Source organism: Amblyomma mixtum, chromosome 8 (assembly GCF_055824585.1).
Source record: "Amblyomma mixtum isolate Tamu chromosome 8, ASM5582458v1, whole genome shotgun sequence".
Lineage (NCBI taxonomy): Eukaryota > Metazoa > Arthropoda > Arachnida > Ixodida > Ixodidae > Amblyomma > Amblyomma mixtum.
The window spans coordinates 124,680,753-124,699,701 of NC_143019.1; the positions used below are offsets into that span (position 1 = coordinate 124,680,753).

Here is an 18,949-nt window from a genome sequence, read left to right on the forward strand (position 1 = left end):
TGACGGCGCCGTCGTCTTTACCCCATCCGACGTCTTCATCTCTCGACACGGACGTCTTCATCTCTGCCATTCACTGTGCTCACTGTTCAAGACGGCTGCAGCCTCATCCCGATCTCGAACGCTTTTTTGAGCCCCTGCATATTTCTCCGTCGCGAATGCCTTGGCCACATTCAGCCCGTCGACTCTGCTCGATCCCGAACGATGCTTCGAATCATGTTCTCGTGCTACTAATTCTTTTACTTTTTTTACTTTGCCCGCATCTCCCGCTTTGGCCACGGACGATGCCTTTGCTGATTCCGTCGATGCCAGTCTTGCCACACCCCAACGCGCCCGACTTCTTCACCTACTGAACCAGTTTCGCTCTTCTTTCGACGTGGCTCAAAACCGACTCGGCCGCACGTCTACCGTGACCCATGAGATCGACACCGGAGCCCACTTGCAGCTTCATCAACGCCCGTACCGAGTTTCGGGAGCCGAACGCCAGATTATCAACACTCAGGTGGACGACATGCTTCAGCGAGGCGTCATTCAACCATCCAGTAGTCCATGGGCCTCTCCTGTCGTTCTAGTGAAGAAAAAAGATGGCACAATACGGTTTTGCGTCGATTATCGGCGGCTTAACAAGATCACCCGCAAAGACGTTTACCCGCTGCCGCGAATCGATGACGCCCTTGACTGCCTCCAAGGCGCGGAGTTCTTTTCTTCTTTAGACCTGCGTTCGGGGTATTGGCAGGTCCCTGTGGCGGAGGCTGACCGTTCCAAGACGGCTTTTGTTACACCAGATGGCCTGTGCGAATTTACCGTCATGCCTTCCGGCCTTTGTAATTCTCAGCGACTTTCGAGCGAATGATGGACTCCATTTTACGCGGAGGGAAGTGGACCACGTGCCTGTGCTACTTAGACGACATTGTCGTCTTCGCACCTGATTTTGAGACGCACCTTCACCGCTTGGAGCACGTGTTGACAGTTTAACTGCCGCGGGGCTCCAATTTAATCTCAAAAAGTGTCGCTTTGGCGCCTGTCAACTGACAATTTTAGATCACGTCGTTTCCAAGGATGGCGTGCTTCCTGATCCAGCCAAACTTCCAGCCAAAAGCTTTCTCGGCCTTTGTTCTTATTTCCGACGTTTCGTCCGAAATTTTGCCTCTATCATCGCACCACTTACGAACCTTCTTCGGGGCGCCAACAACCTGTCCGATTGGTCACCTGACTGCGACGACGCCTTCATCACCTTACGCCGGCTGCTCATAGCGCCTCCCATTTTACGCCACTTCCACCCCACTGCTCCCACTGAAATTCACACCGATGTCAGTGGCGTTGGCCTCGGTGTTGTCCTTACGCAACGTAAACCCGGATTTCCCGAGTATGTCGTTGCCTACGCGAGCCGTGCACTGACAAAAGCGGAATCCAACTACTCAGTAACCGAGAAGGAATGCTTGGCGATTGTTTGGGCGATCGGAAAGTTTCGCCCTTACGTTTATGGCCGCCCTTTCGATATCGTCACGGACCATCATTCCCTGTGCTGGCTGGCCTCCTTGAAAGACCCTACAGGCCGCCTCGCTCGCTGGGCCCTACGCCTACAAGAGTATGATATCCGTCTCATCTATCGATCCGGCCGAAAACATAACGACGCCGACGCATTGTCCCACTCTCCACTGCCGCCAGACGTTGTCTGCCACTCGCCAGCCGGTTGTGCTTCGCTGTCGTTTCCAACAGATACCATGGGCAGCGAGCAACAAAATGACCCCTGGATATCTTCGCTTGTACGTTTTCTCTCAAATTCCTCGGCGGCACACGTGCCTCGTGCCCTACGCCGCCAGGCTGCTCACTTCGCCATTCGTCATGGTCTATTGTACCGCCGCAACTACGTCCCTATCGGCAGGAAGTGGTTGCTTGTCGTCCCTGCCCATCTGCGGTCGACATTCTGCGCCCTGTCTCCCAACGACCCGCAGTCTGCTCATGCCGGCGCCTTTAAAACATACACGCGACTTCGTCTCCGCTATTATTGGCGCGGTATGTTCACCTACGTCCGCAAATACGTACGCTCGTGCCCTGACTGTCTACGTCGCAAGCCGGCTTCTCACCACTCAGTCGGCCAGATGCAGCCTCCTCCTTGCCCTTGCCGTCCTTTTGACAGAGTTGGGATTGACCTCTACGGCCCCTTTCCTTACACTGGTGCTGGAAACCGCTGGGTTATTGTAGCCGTCGACCACCGCACGCGTTACGCCGAAACCGCGGTTCTTCCTGCTGCTACGGCAACACACGTTGCCTCTTTCATCTTTCATCACTTCATTCTTCGCCATGGAGCGCCCCAGGAACTGCTGAGCGACCGTGGGCGCGTCTTTCTCTCCGAGGTCGTGGAATATCTTCTCAAACAGTGTAAGATCACTCACCATACCGCCACGGCCTACCATCCTCAGACTAACGGCTTGACGGAACGGTTTAACCGCACCTTGGGCGATATGCTGTCGATGTACGTGTCTTCCGACCACTCCGACTGGGACGGGATCCTGCCGTTAATCATCTACGCCCACAACACCGCCAAGCAGACCACCACCGGCTTCTCGCCGTTTTTTCTCCTCTACGGGCGAGAACCTTCCTCACCACTCGACACAGTACTTCCTTACCGGCCCGACGTGTCTGAGTGCACCACTATTTCGGAGGCTTCCAAGCATGCCGAGGAGTGCCGTCAGCTCGCTCGGTCGTTAACATCCGGCGAGCAGGGGCGTCAAAAATTCCGTTTCGACACAAGCCACACTGCTGACAGTTTTCTACCTGGCTCTCTCGTCTGGCTTCCCGTGCCGTGTACCTCACCTGGCCTTTCCTCCAAACTTTTCTCCCCAAGTACCACGGACCTTGCCGCATCGTTGAGTGCACTTCGCCGGTCAACTGCATTGTCGACCCGGTGACACTCGCCACAGATCAACGCCGACGTAGCCGCGAGACTGTTCATGTGTCACGCCTGAAGCCGTACTATGACCCGTGTGTCTTGTCTCCCTGACTCGCCAAGATGGCTTCTCCTTCAGCCCGGGGGTGATTGTAAAGAGGAAGATGAGCAGCGGCGGCCACCGCTCCGCTAGCGCGCGGCGCGAGATCTCTGGCTGGATGACAGAAGCTCGGGCCGGCATTTTGGCTAGCTGACGTTAAGTTATTTTCCCGAAAATCTTGCTAGATGGTATATAATGCTTAACTGAAGCTCACACTAAACTGTATATGCCTTCATGCTTTGATGTAACGAATGTTGGCATATAAAGGAGGGGTTGGCTCCGCTGCGACGCCAACAGCTGCGTACAATGACAGGTTACTGACATCGGCTTCAACTCTGTCTACATCGCGCAGCGTTAGCGCAGCGATCTTGCAAGCGAAAGTGACACTGACATTTTTGAAGGTTAAAACTAGTTTTTAATCTCACATCGCGGCGGACACCGAAACCACGCCGTAAGGGAAGGAACGAAGGTGGGATTGAAAGACGAAAGAGAGAAAGTGGTACTTTATTGGTATTTTATACCTAATGTACTTGGCGTTCTTTTTTTTTTGCTTGACAAGTAGTGTTGAACTTATTCTTTTCGATCAGTTTTTCTTTGCGGACAGGAGAAGCCTGCTATCTGATCATCACTTTGCGAAAACATTGTGATCTTACAGATGATGTATCTATTAACTGCCAGATAAACCAACAAGCCCTATGTGTTTACGCTGACCAGCAGACTTTTTTTAGAAAAATTAGCCGCGGTTTAACTGCTGTGGAACCTGGTTAGAGAGCGAAAGCTCTGTTGTATCGGGCAACTAGACGCGGCTTGGCGTCTGGAACGCTGAGTGCATTCTAGACAACTGCCAGCACCGGAGCTCGTCGAAGCGAATGCGTCTTCATTCCCGTGCATGTCGCCACCGTCTGTGGCGAGAGCAGCCTTAGTGCGCACCGTTTCAACACACCGATTGAAGTCATGCTAAGTCACGTGATTTACACTGCGTTATACCGCATATGACGTCATTCGTTCATCCATTGTTATTATATCTCGCTAAATTCTTTTTCAACGTCAAGCTGAAGCTCACGTCACGTGTTTAGCAGTGGTAGCTATTCGTTGCAACAGCAACATACATATCAACTGATTAATTACGGTAATTAAGCTGTCTAGATATGTTGCTTAATTAGGCTTACGTTCCTCTTTCCAAGCATATATTACATTTGGGCATTCTTATGTTTGCTACTAATTATGCTCATTACTATACTATGACGTTATCATGGTTAACCGCACTAACTAGTACACGCCTACATGTTATCTTAGTCTAGCGATGTAGCGAAGCTACGCCGCGACGAAGCACTGAGCTCGCCGCAGCGACCACCTGTTTTTAGACACTAATCCGGTTGCTAAGGACGCGTTGCTAACCAACGTAACAAGCAGCGAAACTGGTTCGGACTAGCGAAGTAGAGCTTTCGCTCTAAGACTAGAACATAAACTGTATTGCATTGTAACAAGAGATTATGTTTTAGCACTTGGATCCACATTCATTTCTGGTTTCCTCCTTCTTGGGTGCTATTTGGCGAATCGCTTCTACCTTCATGAGAAGCAAAATTTAGGGCGTCCTGAGCCCGGGAAAGTGTTTCTGAAAGTACACGAAGGTCTGAACAGGTGCTCAAGTAAGCACATCTTCCCAATCATCAGCACCATCTTTACCCCGGCCTCGGTAGGACAAAGGCATCTGCGATAGATTTCAGCGCATTGTACACCACGCCATTCTTTGACAAATACTTTAAAAAACGCGGACATTGAACATCATTTCCGGGTTGCATATGGCATGGTCACGCGTTAGTGTGTCGGTGCCTCTTATATCGCTTGCCTTGACGTCTCGTCGTGAAATTATATGCCCGGAACACAGCATTTAGCTACACCACATGATTATATCGTTCTCGCAGAACTGCATGCAACAGCTGTTCCCTCCATTGTACGCAATCGCTGTTTACACCATGTACACTTCACACAGCATGTAGAAAGGCGTACAGGATGATATCTACCACGAGCATTCGAAGGCAGAAAGGATATTGCAAATCCCTCAGCCTAGTACAAGCTTTTGAATAACACCCAAGGTTGTAGTGAACATGGCATCATGTCAAACATTCTTGGACAAACATTTTGAATGTTTGAAAAATGTAAGGCACTGTTATGAAATATTGAAGGTAATGGTGCATTCTTCCGATGTTTAGCAAATTCATTTATGGTTTTTCCGTCTGCCGCGTCGAACAACTAAGACTACCGTAGAAAATGAATGGGGAATCATTTTTACGATAGCAAAAACGTTATTAGCAAAGAACGCAAGCCTGCCGTTGGGAGATATGCGGTTATATTGATTGTTATTGTAAAATCTTACATTTTACACAAAAGTTGCGTTAATAAACTCTTGCCCGTTCAAAATTGCTTATGTCCAGAATTGTTGGGTATGTTTAGGCGACTGCTGGCCTCGGCGTCTTCAAAGAAACGAGCAAATTCCATGAAAGCATCGAGTGGATCACGAGTTGCCGGGCTGTTTTTACTCCCTCTTCAGTGTTCCATGTTATTCGTGCGGCTCTCAACCTACAGCACCTGCAATTTCAGCTCGACGTCCAGCCCTCCGTGCAAGTACTGCCCTCCCTCTTCGCCGAAGCAGCTGCGTACCTTTTCTCGCGAAACGGAGGTACCAGAAAGTTTCTTGTTTGTTTTTTTAGTTTTCTCCTGTAGGTTAATGCGCTCCCGCGAAACGCTAGCGTACGTTTTATGTACCCGCCGCCTTTGAAGACTCCTAGCCAGTATCGATGCATGCTCTGTGCAGCGTTAAAAAGTGCTCCGGCGGTGTGTGTGGGAAACTGCCCTCGATTTGTGTCGTCCACGGCTGGGGCGAAAGACGTCGAACGTCGGCTCTACAGAGGGGCGAGTTGCGCTGCGCACTTGGTCGACTAGCTGGCCGTAAAAACAAGAGGTAAGGTGGCGCATTGCCGAGGTTAATTCAGCAGTGCGTGATAACTGCCGCACTCATGCTCTCCTAGCTTGGTGGTCGGCTTCGCTTGGGTGAAATGCTTGGAAAACGTGTCTAACGTTTTAGCGTACCTAACATTGCGTATAACAAAAAATATCTTCTACCACTGTGCTCTTTCACCAAAGCTGCGCTTGCGCCAAGAAAATCCAACGTTATGATAATTACTTTCACGTGTTCACGCAGATGGCCTCTTTGTAGAGCCTTTTGCGAATGACGCGTCCAGAGTTCACGCGAGTGCGCTTTGTTTACAATTTCACGAAATAACCGCAGATGAGGCGCAAATTTCAGGTTACTTAAATCTATATGTAACTGAAAGATGAGTTGAACAGCAAAATATAAGTTAGCCGAAAATGTCGGTTAATGCGCTGAGGTCTGAGTGCACCCACTGGTAATGGATGCGATAAAGCATCCAGCTGCTTCTCTCTGCCTTCCAAACAGCTAAAAGATTATATACCTATACAGAAACTAAAAGACCTTCAGTTTTTTTTCTCGAAGCCATCCACTGAGTACGGGACCATGCCCTCCAGATGTTAAAAACGCATTCCTAAGTAACGATACAAACATTAAAGCCACATAGGCAATCACTAAATATATTTGTTACCCGAAACTACTATATCTCAGTGCAAGTAAAAATTTCCAAATTTTCAGAACTTTTAGCAACTTGGCTCAAGGATTAGGTCTTTCTGAATGGCGCACGTGCCGTGCGTATAACGTGCAACATTGTAAGCACATTTTACAAACCGCGAAACATGTAACGGAAGACCACATTTAACAGCAAAGCGCATGCCCAGAGATCCTTCGAGAGCCATATCAAGTTCCGAGCCTGTATATTTCTGAGGGGAGGTTTTCCACACACGTGAAAAGTCGTTTTGCAGCCGTCGCACTCACTGGCCACTCTTCGCTGCTGAGGAATGTTGGATGGAATAAAAAAGACATACACGTTCTTTCCGGTCGGAATGTGTCAAGAACGCACTACTCTGGAATAATCATGCGGCTTGGCACATGTTGCTTTGAATCATTCCGGAGTGGACGTCTCTCCGTCAAACGTGTCCTTTCATACTCAGCTTTTAGACAAATGGGCCCCCTTCCAAGCACTTTTCACTGCAGAAGAGTAAAGATCTTGTTTTACTGCTTGTATAGGCCGCCGTGATTTCTCTATTACAGCGGCTTTCGAAAGTGTCTGATATTTCAAGCGTTCTTATAGTCGCTTTGTATGTAGGACCAATCAAACATATTCAACCGAACATATTGAAGCAACAGTGGGAACAAGCGTGCGACATACTGCACCTGTAGCCTTTTCTTCGCATCCTTTTCCTTATAACTGCGATGAATTTTCGTGCTTTTAATCATTAACCAAAAATAATGCGCTTTAAGTAGATGACGATGTGACAACAGGCGCCCGATACTGTTAAGGGGAACCTTCTTTAATAAACAATCTTCCTTTGACTGGTCCAAACTATTTTTGTAGTGTAGCTGTCGAAGTAGTACTTCAAATATCATGTAAAAACAGCACTACGACAAGGGCCACGGAAGGAAACAGGACCGGCGCTGTCCTGTTTATTTTCTTGTCACTTAACATTCAGATGTTTCTTTTTCAGTGAAAATGTAGCAACTAGCTCAACTCTCATTTTACTTCGTAAAAGTCTGTTTACCAGGTGCAACTTAATTGCTTCGGTTCATTTAAATGTTAGCCGCCCGAAAAGTGCGCAGTGGTGAGTTTTTTTTTTAAATGCATGTAAAACAGTTATGGGTCATCATCATCATCGGCCTGACTACGCCCACTGCAGGGCAAACGTTTGTGCCATGTGTATGCGATTAGCCTGAAATTTTCCAGCTGCACCCGCCCTATCACAGGAAACTTCTTAATCTGATCCGCCCACCTTTCTACCACCCCTTACTACGCTTGCCTTCTCTTGGAATCCACTTTTAAGGACGAACGGTTATCCTGCCTTAGCATTACATGCCCTGCCCAAGCCCATTTCTTCCACTCGATTTCGACTAGGATGTCGTTAACCCGCGTTCCTTTCTTGCCCCACTCTGGCCGCTTCCGCTCTCATAACGTTACACCTTTTATTTTTCCTTCCATAGCTCAGTGCGTTGTCCTTAGCTTAAGCTGAACCCTTTTCGTTAACCACGACGTTCCTGCCCCATAGCTGAGTACAGGTAAGAACACTGTTGCGTACCTTTCTCTAGAGGAATATCGATTCACTGCTATTCAAGATCTGAGAGAACTTGCCATATACACTCCACGCAGTTATTATTCGTCTAGTTATTTCCCTCTCATGATCCAGATCAGCGGCACTACCTGCCATTAAGTAGGTGTATCCTACTACCGCTATAAGCACCTCGCTACCGATTGTCCGCTCCTGTCCCCTTGCGGCACTTTTGAACATTACTTTGGTTTTCTGGATCTTAATTTTCAGACCCACCGTTCCGCTCTGCCTGTCCAATTCATTGATCATAACTGTTCCATTTCAGGCCCCGGAATACCTCCTGTAGACAGGCAGTGGATAGCATAGGCGAGATCGTGTTCCCCTGCCTGACACCCTTCCTTATTGGATTTTATTGCTGACTTTATGGAGGACTATTGTAGCTGTGCAGTCGGTATAGATGTCTTCCATTATTTTCACATAAGGCTCTTCTGCACCCTGCTTCCGTAGTGCCTCCATGACTGTTGAGGTTTCCCCTCAGTCAAATGCTTTCTTATGATCAATTATCGCTATATATAGGGGGTTGGTTATATTCTACGCACTTCTCTGTCACCTGAATGATAGTGTGATTGTGGTCTATTTTCGGGTATTCTTTACGAAAGCCTGGCTGATCATTTGGTTGACTGAAGTGTAAGGCTGTCCTGATTCTGTTAGCGGTTACCTTAGTAAATACGTTGTAGCTAACTGACAGGAAGCTAATAGGTTTGTAATTTTTGACGTCCTTGACGTCTCCTTTCTTATAAAAAGACATTTTTAGCGATCTTCAAGCTGCTGGTACGCTCGAGGTCATAAGGTATTGAGTGGCTACTAAGGCACTGCTACTAAGGCTTTTTTACTTCCTCTTTTGTTACTGGCGGGATGTGCTATTGTTATGCTCTACTGCCTATCTTATTAACGTTCTAACTGTATTAGCTACTAGCCGCTGCTGTGGCTCAGTGGTTATGGCGCTCGGCTGCAGCCCCGAATAACGCACGTTCGATCCACGCAGCGGCGGCCGAATTTCGATGGAGGCGAAATTCTAGAGGCCTGTGCACTGTGCGAAATCAGTGCACATTAAATAACCCCGGTGATTAAAATTTCCAAAGCCTTTCACAAGGAGTCCTTTATGGCCTGAGTCTCTGTGGGACGTTAAATCCCAATAAAACAATAAACGAACCTCTCGGAAACTGTACACACTAGTCTAAAATTCTTCGACTACTTTTACTATCTTGTCTGTATATCTGGTTTTTACCGATGCCTGGTTTCCTGTTCACCGCTTCTGGACTTTGCCGCTACTTGAAGAAAGCTGACTTGGGCCCTTGGAACACTTGGGACATGTCTGCGCCCGCCCCTGATAAGGATCTTCGCCACATTTAGTGGACGTGCCCAGGAAGGCAGCATTCATGAACAAGTCGATTACAGAAGTCGGACTCAGGGTTACAAGGGAGAACACCTTTCCTTGTGGCTAATGGACAACGCTAATACTCGTAGCCTGCTCAGGTTTCGAGAAGAGAGTGGCCTCGACGACTCACCGTAGTTTATCGACAGGCTCTCCTTATGCCAGATGGCAAGCTTCGAAAAAAAAAAACAAAACACGAGCCCGTGTGCGTTGGAGCTAACTCGAGACAAGGCGGCACTTCATCTATGTTTTATCAACAGTTGCGTCATCTTTGTATAGGGGACAGCTAAAATTTCCGATGAGCTACGTTAGATGAGAAAAATATTCCAACTAGAATATAGGAATTACAATATTGGAATACCGGAATTACAATATAGTCTTGTGCCGTGCCTTAAATAAGCATTTTTGAGCAAGACAGAAGACGAGTAGCCTGGGCAGTCTGCACTTTCTCGCTACCATTGTTATAAAGAGCAATCGAGTTGGGCATTCAATGCATAGGGATGCAAGTTTCAGGATAAGAAATTTTCAGAAACGAAAGCCGGAATGATTTGCTATAAAGGGCAGATACTGCCCCTGCAAGAAAGGTAGTTCGAAGAATAGATCGAGGTATATCCTGTCCAGTTCTGTCATTCCTAACGCGATGTGCGCGGTGATGTGCGGTGATGTGATGTGCGGTGAGGTGCGGTGTGATGTGCGCGGTGTGATGTAACGCGGTGTGTTATCAGAAATGCAACAAAATTCATAGGATCACCTAAGTACCTTGTAAGTCCGCAATGCAATATCATCAATAGCTGTTGATGCCTTTGCAGAAGTGAGGTCAGTTCCAGTTCGATGATGTCACTACCCTGCAGCAAATGGGAGTTATCCGCACGGGTGACGCTACTTCCCTCCAGCAAGTGGGAATTACCTAGTCTGATGACGTCACTTTCCTCCGGCCAATGGGCTAATACTATGACCGTTGAGATATTTTCCCCATGTGGTCTTTAATACAGACATACTGAATATCCCGATAAGACACAGAGTCCATGTCTGCCCCTCTCTTTTTGCGCTAGTTATTATGTCCGGATCCAGTACCCAACTAGACCTTGGAGGTTTTAATGCTGTCGCACTGAAACCACGAAATCTTCTGCCACTCCATAAATACTACAGAAGAGCATGCGTTCTCTTTTCCGCAGATAACTGAAGACATGAAGGCCACAACAATGACGACTGTCCTTGGGGTCTCCTTTCTGGTACTGCTCGTTGCCCCGGTGGCTCCGCACAGGCAACGGAGGGCTAAGACAGCCGCTTCCGATAGTTGGCAGCAGCTCCAAGCTGGGGCGACCAATCCCAAATTTGCAAGACTGGCAGACCTTGCCGTCCGAAAGTTCACGACCGGAGTGGAGTTCTACCACGTCGTGAACAAGCTTCTAAAGGTGGAGAAGAAGGTGAGGGTGTCGCTTTGCTCTCTTGGAGCGGGTCCAGGTGAATTATATGGAACGTAACTAGGATTTTCTTTTCGGGCCGCAAGGAATTTCCCAACTGATTCCTTGCAACCAAGTTTGGAAAAGATTGAGAAAGTTTATAACCGCCTTAACTAACTGTGTTCTGCAGAAGGGACTACTCTTCAAAGAGCTCAAATTTCGCTACTCCTGGAATAAATTTAATTATTTATTTACCCTCAGGGCGAATCAGAATAATTCGAAAAGATATAAGGAAAAGGAAAAGGCAAGGAGAAGACTAGCGCCAAAATCAAGCAAAACCTCCGTTTCAGTCTAGAGTCATGCATATGCCAGTAATAACCTGAACCAGACGTAGAGCTCATTTCGGCATCGTCGAAACCCGGGAAAGTCGCCAAACAATTATTATACACCACAATTTGAACAAACTTGTTTTTTTTCTTGTACCATCGGTGTATGGCCTACAAGCACACCCCTAGTGCTTCCAACGCAAAATTTGTAAGATGACTTTGATCAGCCACCGCTGCCTGGCTGCCTGTATGGGAAAGCTCCTTATAAGTTTATAATTATCTGGAGAGGCATTGCGCTCAGCCTATAACGCCCAACTAAAAAAAAAAAGCACAGACACTTATGTCTTCTTCCATGTGGAAATACGAAAGCACAAACGCTGCCCCGCCGCGGTGGCTCAGTGGTTTTGGCATTAGGCTCCTGACACAAATGACGTAGGTTCGATGCCTGCCGCGGCGGCTGAATTTCGATGGAGGCGAAATTCTAGAGGCCCGTGTACTGTGCGATGTCAGTTCACGTTACAGAACCGTAAAAGGTCGAAATTTCCGTAGCCCTTCACTACATTTTCCCTCATAGCCTGAGTCGCTTTGGGACGATAAACCACCCATAAACGAAGCACTACAAACGCTGTCGTCCCTCTTCGGTGATTGCGCATTTGCGCGGACGACCATCTTTCACTTCGGGTGGTGCCGATGGCGAAGCTGTACACGTTGGCGGTTCACTGTTCAATGTAGGGTCGCACACACAACAGGCCGCTATAAAAACCAGCGACGATTTATGACACCACTTTGAACGCTGTACGACAAACGGTTGCACCACAATTTTGGTTCGAAAATCGGTTTTTGAGGAAAGGAAATGGGCAGTAACAGTGTGGCATCTAGGTGGGCACCTCAACCAAGACCGTAATCCAAGACTGTCACGTGGTATAGCACTCTACGATGAGATCTTGTCCGGAAGGTTTCAGAAGGGAGTTCTTAGGATAACAAACTGTTTTTAACTTGAACTGGTTTTTCAGCAGGTTTTACCTAGCACTGGCCCCGCCGCGGTGGCTCAGTGTTTACAGCGCTCGACTGCTGACCCAAAAGACGCGGGTTCGATCCCGGCCGCGGCGGCTGAATTTCTTGAAGGCGAAATTCTAGAGGCCCGTGTGCTGTGCGATGTCAGTGCACGTTAAAGAACCCCAGGTGGTCGAAATTTCCGGAGCCCTTCACTACGGCGTCTCTCATAGCCTCAATCGCTTTGGGACGTTAAACCCCCAAAAAAGAAAAAAAAATGACCTAGAACTGGTTTTTCTAGCATTGGCACACTATAAAAATAACTAAAATGTAGCTTGGAACTAGAATTATTAAAACAAAGCTAGCGTCGCAAGCAACGGAACAATAAAAAGCGAAAACATGTTTAGCATGCACATTCACGGCGAAGGATTACGTTTAGGACGCCGAGATGAAAGCACCAACAGATGTTTTCACGATATTGGGCCCCTAAAAATTTTTCATGTCCAATCTTCCAGCCTCCAGACATCCGTTTCCCCGGCAGTTATAGTGTATAAAGGCAGAAAATATGGCACCACGAAGCTGCTTGGCCTACGCTACAATAAGTGACGGCAGCCGTATTTATTGTAACTGCGGTCGAGCGATGAAAAAGAATTTTTGCTGTGACCTGTAAAATTTTTTCGCAGGTTCTTGGAGAGGTGGGCCGCTTTCATATATAGTAGTACAGACATTAGACACTCTTAGCATATGCGCATGCCGCTTATCGGAAGCCCCAACTACGCACGCGTAAATCACTCTGAAGGGCCAGATGGCTCCAATCAACAGGGCGCCAGCCTGCCGAACCGGGACCAATCAACGCGTGCGCAGTGAGGGCGCAGTACGCAGCATGCAGTAGCGGCACATGCTGGGGTGAAAGCACCTATTCAGCATAGAGCTGATCAACCCCGTTGCCGCTACCGGTACCACGCACTGCATCCTGCTACCGCGCATGCTAAGATCGCCCTGAAGGCGCTACATAACGCCATGTGTCGGTCAGCTTCAGGGCAGCTTCGGACACATATGCCGCGTCAAGAACATGTGCGTATGCACAGTAGTGGCCCGAGGTAAGCGGTAAAAGTATGCGCTCTGCTAATAGCCTTTGATCTTCTCTAGTGACCACGAGTGAAGACATCGCATTTAGCAGAGTGGAGGTGTCTCAAGCGGAGGGCTTCGATTAGCTCAATAGTTCCACCTTTCATTACCACTGAAAGGAGGTTCCTATCCAGTTACCCTAAGCCTGCTAATGTGCTTTTAACACCGGTCGCTAGAGAGTATTCTATGTGTAACTCAAAGGGTCCTACATATGAACGGAGCCAACAGGCATCGAAACCAAAGAGCATAAGGGAAGTTTCTAGTTTTTTTTATTTGGTCGATGTATCAATGGAAGATAATTTATTTTTTATTCACTTAGTGATACATGAAATTCCCCGGTTAGGGTATTACATGAGATTGGGTCGTTACAGCATGTCGATGATTTTTTTTTCAATGAACGCCTTGAAGCGAGCTGCATTAGTACGGTGAGCTGCGACGGCAGGAAGGCGATTCCAGTCCTTGGCTGTGTGGGGAAATAAAGCGTTGAGATGCGCAGTAGTATGTGCAGATGGGGGGGAAATGGCCTTGTTGTAATTAATGCGGTCAGAAACGCAGTGAGCTGGGGTGATAACTTACCTTCCAAACGGCGAGTGATGAAACTTTAAGAGAAATAATCAGGCAATTTTACGGCGTGAAATGTAGAAGGATAATTGACTAAAATTTACTTTGTAATCAGTACAACTGTTGAATCAATTATCTTTCAGCGATATAACAATTTCACGGTTAATCTCCCACTGTTCTTCATCCCAAATTAAAAAAAAAACATCGAAAAATTCCGTTATGCTGCTTGGTGTCACTGGCTGTTGGCTTCTTTCCTATTTATACCATAACAAGCCCCTGACTTCCCTTCCCTTATCTGCAAGGGAGGTCACTAGCTTTTTCGCCTCAGGTTTCATACTTATGACCCGCTTATATTGCGAGGCCTGCTATTACTAAAGAGGTATACATGTTCACTCGTATATCAGAGATGTAGGCCTCGCAGCCCTTGCTTATAAGGCCGATGCTTTGACGCTAGAGAAATAGACGAAACGAGAAGTGGGAAGAGTAAGATAAACTGTAGGGAGGAAAATAATAAGTGCAGCATTAAGAGGTAGAATGAGAGCAGCGTAGATATGAGAGTTGCAGGAAGTTGTTTCTATTCAAAATGACATTATTGAGATCAAATTGGTTCGGGCCGAAGCCACAGAACGAGGAACTGGTCTCTAGTTTAGTGAAAGTGTAAACAAGTAGCGAAGCGGAAAGCAGGCGACGCTGACAGGAAGTAAACTGATGAGATTTTTCTGCGATATAAGCTGGAGCAGGTGGCTGAACAAACGTGGTCTTGAGGTCGCCGATGAGGCGCTTATCTCAACTACTACTTGACTCGCATGATGCGAACGATCAGATTGTACTCTGAATTTGTACTAAACTCACGTCTACAGTGACATATTCACTCCACTGATCCCTCTGCTTCCCATCGCAGGGCAAGCAGTACAGGCTGACCTTTCTTTACGTTCCGACCGGTTGCTCAGTCGTGGGCGTGTTCGAGCCTGACCGTTGCCAGCCAGTCGGTGCCAAGGTACGTACACCATTTGGCCCGCCAGCTTTCGGTGTTTTTGGAAAGTGAAGTGCGTCGACTGGTTTATTTCTTGAAATCTATGATAGCAACATTATGTTCAGAACCGGAACTATACGTGGACACCGTACCTTTTACTGTGAAATAAAAGCCTTTGAGCAGTGCTAGAATGTAATAAAATAACTGCTCATCAAAATAACTGGCTGAACATTTATAGATTCTCATCAAAATAATTGGCTGCCCGTTGTATAGACTTCAGAGAGCTTGTAGCTAAGCGAACATTTCCTACACATTCACTAAACGCAGTTGCAGAAATATTTTACTATACACAGCTTAGTCTTTACCTCATTTCCTCCTCGACAGTTTCAGATCAATATTACCGAATCTCCTGATTAAGCATCTGGTATGGCATGATTAGCACCTCCTGGAGCAAGAACCATTTCTACTGAAATAACGTAAAAACAAAATCATGCAACTATTGAAAAGAAAATAGAGATTGTCGGCTCTTGAGATCATTCTTTTTCCGTATTTAGGCACACTTGATGCCCAGAGAAGAAAAATTCCTGTTCGTGCTTTTTCATGGCGGTTTTGAAGAAAAGTGGTACGCGCTGAGCATTCTTACATGAGCTTTACCTCAAGAAAAGGCAGTGCTACGGTGGCCATCTTCGCCGCTCGTCTGTTTCTTTGGAAATGAACAGATTGCGACATCTGTTGGCGCCGCTGCGAAGAGTGAACAGTACAATGCTCTGACAATAGGTGGCACCAAAATTCTAAACGCAGCACAGAGAACGGATTACGACAAAACAACGACGTAACCAATTCTGCAAGACAATCAGTGTTTTGTAATGTATAGTGGTTCCGTACACGTATGCATAAAAAAGTGGTGCGCAGGCATTCAGTTTCTTCCGACGGTGTAAGAATTGTAACAGTTTACTCCACGTAAGGTGCCGTCGTTTCCACACTTTTACAACATTTGCTTACCTCCGCGAAGCTACAAAATATGCGCAACTCACACCCATTTGAAGCGCTAAGCAGTCTGAAAACTACTGCAACTAAGCTAATTACCGGCTTAGCGCATTAATCAGCGAAAGCTGATCATCATTAGCTTCCTGGGGGTCCGAAGTGGCAGGTCCATTTTGACGTTTCATGGGCGACTGCTCGGTTGGATGTCTCACAAGCCCGTTTCGGCGTCTATACACTAATATGTTTACTCAGCCTTCTTCACTTTGTTTTCATCGGTTTTATCGCGTTCCTAGCAAGCATTGTATCCGCTATGCACCCTGGCCAATCCCCCGCCGTGGGTATGTGCCATTATGCCTGAGGACATCATCATCATCATTAGAGATTCCAGGGCCCGCTTGCAGCAAGCTCCCGGTGTTCTTTGATTCACAGTCTTAACACATCGTTGGTTTTGAGGAAAGGGAAGGCGCATAGCTGTTTCACAGGGCTAACTAGACTTGTTGCTATACTTGGTCTTGTTGCTCTTGCTGCATGGTCCTCCTCTCCTCGCGCTGCTCCCTCTAGCCATGTCACTGACCGGGTGGGCACCTTAATCGCGCGGTGAAGTGGCGGTGGTGTCCACTTACGAATTGAGGCGCATTGAGGCAACTTGAGGCAGAAAGAAGAGACTCATATCTGGCTTCCTGGGTCAGTGCATACGTCAGTCGCACTTTGAGCTACGTGTAAGCGGTGTCCACAAACGAAAGCGCTTTACACGTGACACGTAACTCGGCTGCCGATGGCACCCCAAAAGGCTTCTACTAAATGGCTTGTACAGAACTATTACAAATTTCGCTGTCAAACTGATCGTGTGGTCAGGATATATGCGGTGGATACGACAGATTTTCCGGCGCACTGCCGTATAGGTGAAAAAATCGGCCTAGCAAGGTGTAGAATAATTAAGAGTTCACATTTTATGCAAAATGAGCTGCATTTGCATTTTGCATTTTATGCAAAATGCAAACGGGACAGATTTGTGTAGTTTATGGTTTATGGTCGTTTAACGCCCCAAAGCGATTCAGGCCATGAGGGACGCCGTAGTGAAGGGCTCCGAAAATGTCGACAGCTTGGCGTTCTTTACCGTGCACCGACATCGCACAGTACACAGGCCTCTAAAATTTCGCCTCCATCGAAATCGCTTGTTTCTTTTTATTTGCGGAGGTGGAAGTGCTCCTTTCAGCAGAGCAGTAATGTGGGTGAAACGGCGTGTAGTTGCATATAATGCCTATCTGCCATTTCATGCGCCGTAAGGACAAGCTCCATGAGCAACTTATGTTCTTCTAGAGCTCTCCTCTGGGCCGTGGAAATTGAATTACACTCCGGTATGTAACGAGAAGATGTCCGTTCACACAGGAAGTTCAGTCGAAAACAGCATACAGCGGACAATGCAGCACCTGCCATTGTTGTCGCAGCATCGTGACAACATCTTGACTGCATCGCGACACTTCCACGCGCGACAATACTTGATGGCATTCCTCTCGCGCTTGCAATTAGCCAGACAAATAATTTCCGTCAGTATATTGCCCTTGAAATTGAAACATCAAGCCACTAATTAATTATCAGGCTAGGGCACCACCCGGGACATTTTCGATTAAACAGCCTTGACTGAAGAAAGACACAAGATCGCTTGTTTAGCTTGCTCCTCTGAGGGCCTGCGCTCGTTAAGAAAGGGCACAGATTATGAATGTGTCATGAAGTATTGTTCTTCAAGTACTGGTTAACAGAGCTGTTCCTCCCCCTCTCTGAGGGTATTGCTCTGAAGAAACTGACAGACACGATGGTGTTGTGATGCCATCAATTTAGAGAACAGAATGTGCTTTCTGGATGATGCATTTTATTTTATGCTGTTCCCTTCGCTATTCCCCCCGCCACAAATGTTGCGCGTGTTAATATCGCTTTAGTTTGGCCGGCCTCTATGGCTTGCGAACGATTTTATGCTTTTCGTTTCTTGCATTTATTCTTCCTTTGTTTGGCTGGCTGTCCGAAACACTGACGATTTTTGAATTTTTGCATTGGATGCACTGTGCGCACTGGGCCTTCGCGCAGAGCGTCCGATCAGTTGATGCCGCGCTCTAGCTTTCGGCGCCGCTTTCTCTTCGCACTCGCCGCTCGCTTGGGGGCGTCGCTGTACCCGCGTCTCTGCCTCCGTCGGTGCAGATTGTCCTTCTCAACGGGGACCGGCTATTCAACTCAACTCGCTGCAAGAGGCGGAAGCTTCATTCGCGGGCCACGCAGACACACGCAGTCACTGTCTCCAAATAGCACTCACTGGTTGTGCAGTAGAAGGATCGCTGCGGTAGTGGATTGTCTGTATTTCACTATGTGCACCTCTTTGATGCTTGAATTGAAAAGGTTTGCTGAGAGCACAGGCTTCAATTTATAACAATCCAACCAGCTTCAGTCGAGGGAGGGAAAATATTGGATGCTCGAGCTGTAAAAAACACACGCTGAAATAAAGGGCCTCATACAATAACATAGACGTTTCAACGTGTTAACTTTAAACACGTATACAATGAATTATGTAGTACACCCCAACCAATGGGTATGTATACAGGAGGAGTTTCACCTGTTTGTAGAATTATACCGTTTTTTTTTCTTCAACAGCCCACCGGCCAATGCCAGGCTGTGGTCATTATGAAGAAGGATGGCCCTTTTGTCGACTGGATTGACTGCGAAAACTTCGACAAGAAAGGAGCCATTGAACGTGCGTCAAGGCTCAACAATACAGCTCGTTCGCGGTAATTGGCGAACAAGTTACAGAGAAGCACTGCCTTCAATTTTAACTCAAAATTCTGAATCTCGTGCACCAGTTCCTGGTCGACTTGTCTTTATTGAAGTGTGTCAGAGTATCAATAGCCAATAAAACTTTTAAAACATTCTAGAACACAAATTGCGTTTCGTTTAATGTGTTACTGCCGCCTGCTTGCTTTAAATCTTCTCACTCTCCAGGC

General features: G+C 47.2%; 1 protein-coding gene across 1 annotated transcript; it reads left to right on the forward strand.

Moving 5' to 3' along the window:
* The first annotated feature begins 10,781 nt into the window (after nucleotides 1–10,781).
* On the forward strand, nucleotides 10,782–18,740 carry LOC149334222 (mialostatin-like). Its single transcript, XM_089556215.1, has 3 exons — nucleotides 10,782–11,021; nucleotides 14,907–15,002; nucleotides 18,603–18,740. Exons 1-3 carry the CDS (start codon nucleotides 10,782–10,784, stop codon nucleotides 18,738–18,740), a joined length of 474 nt encoding a protein of 157 aa, XP_089412341.1.
* Nucleotides 18,741–18,949: the final 209 nt, after the last annotated feature.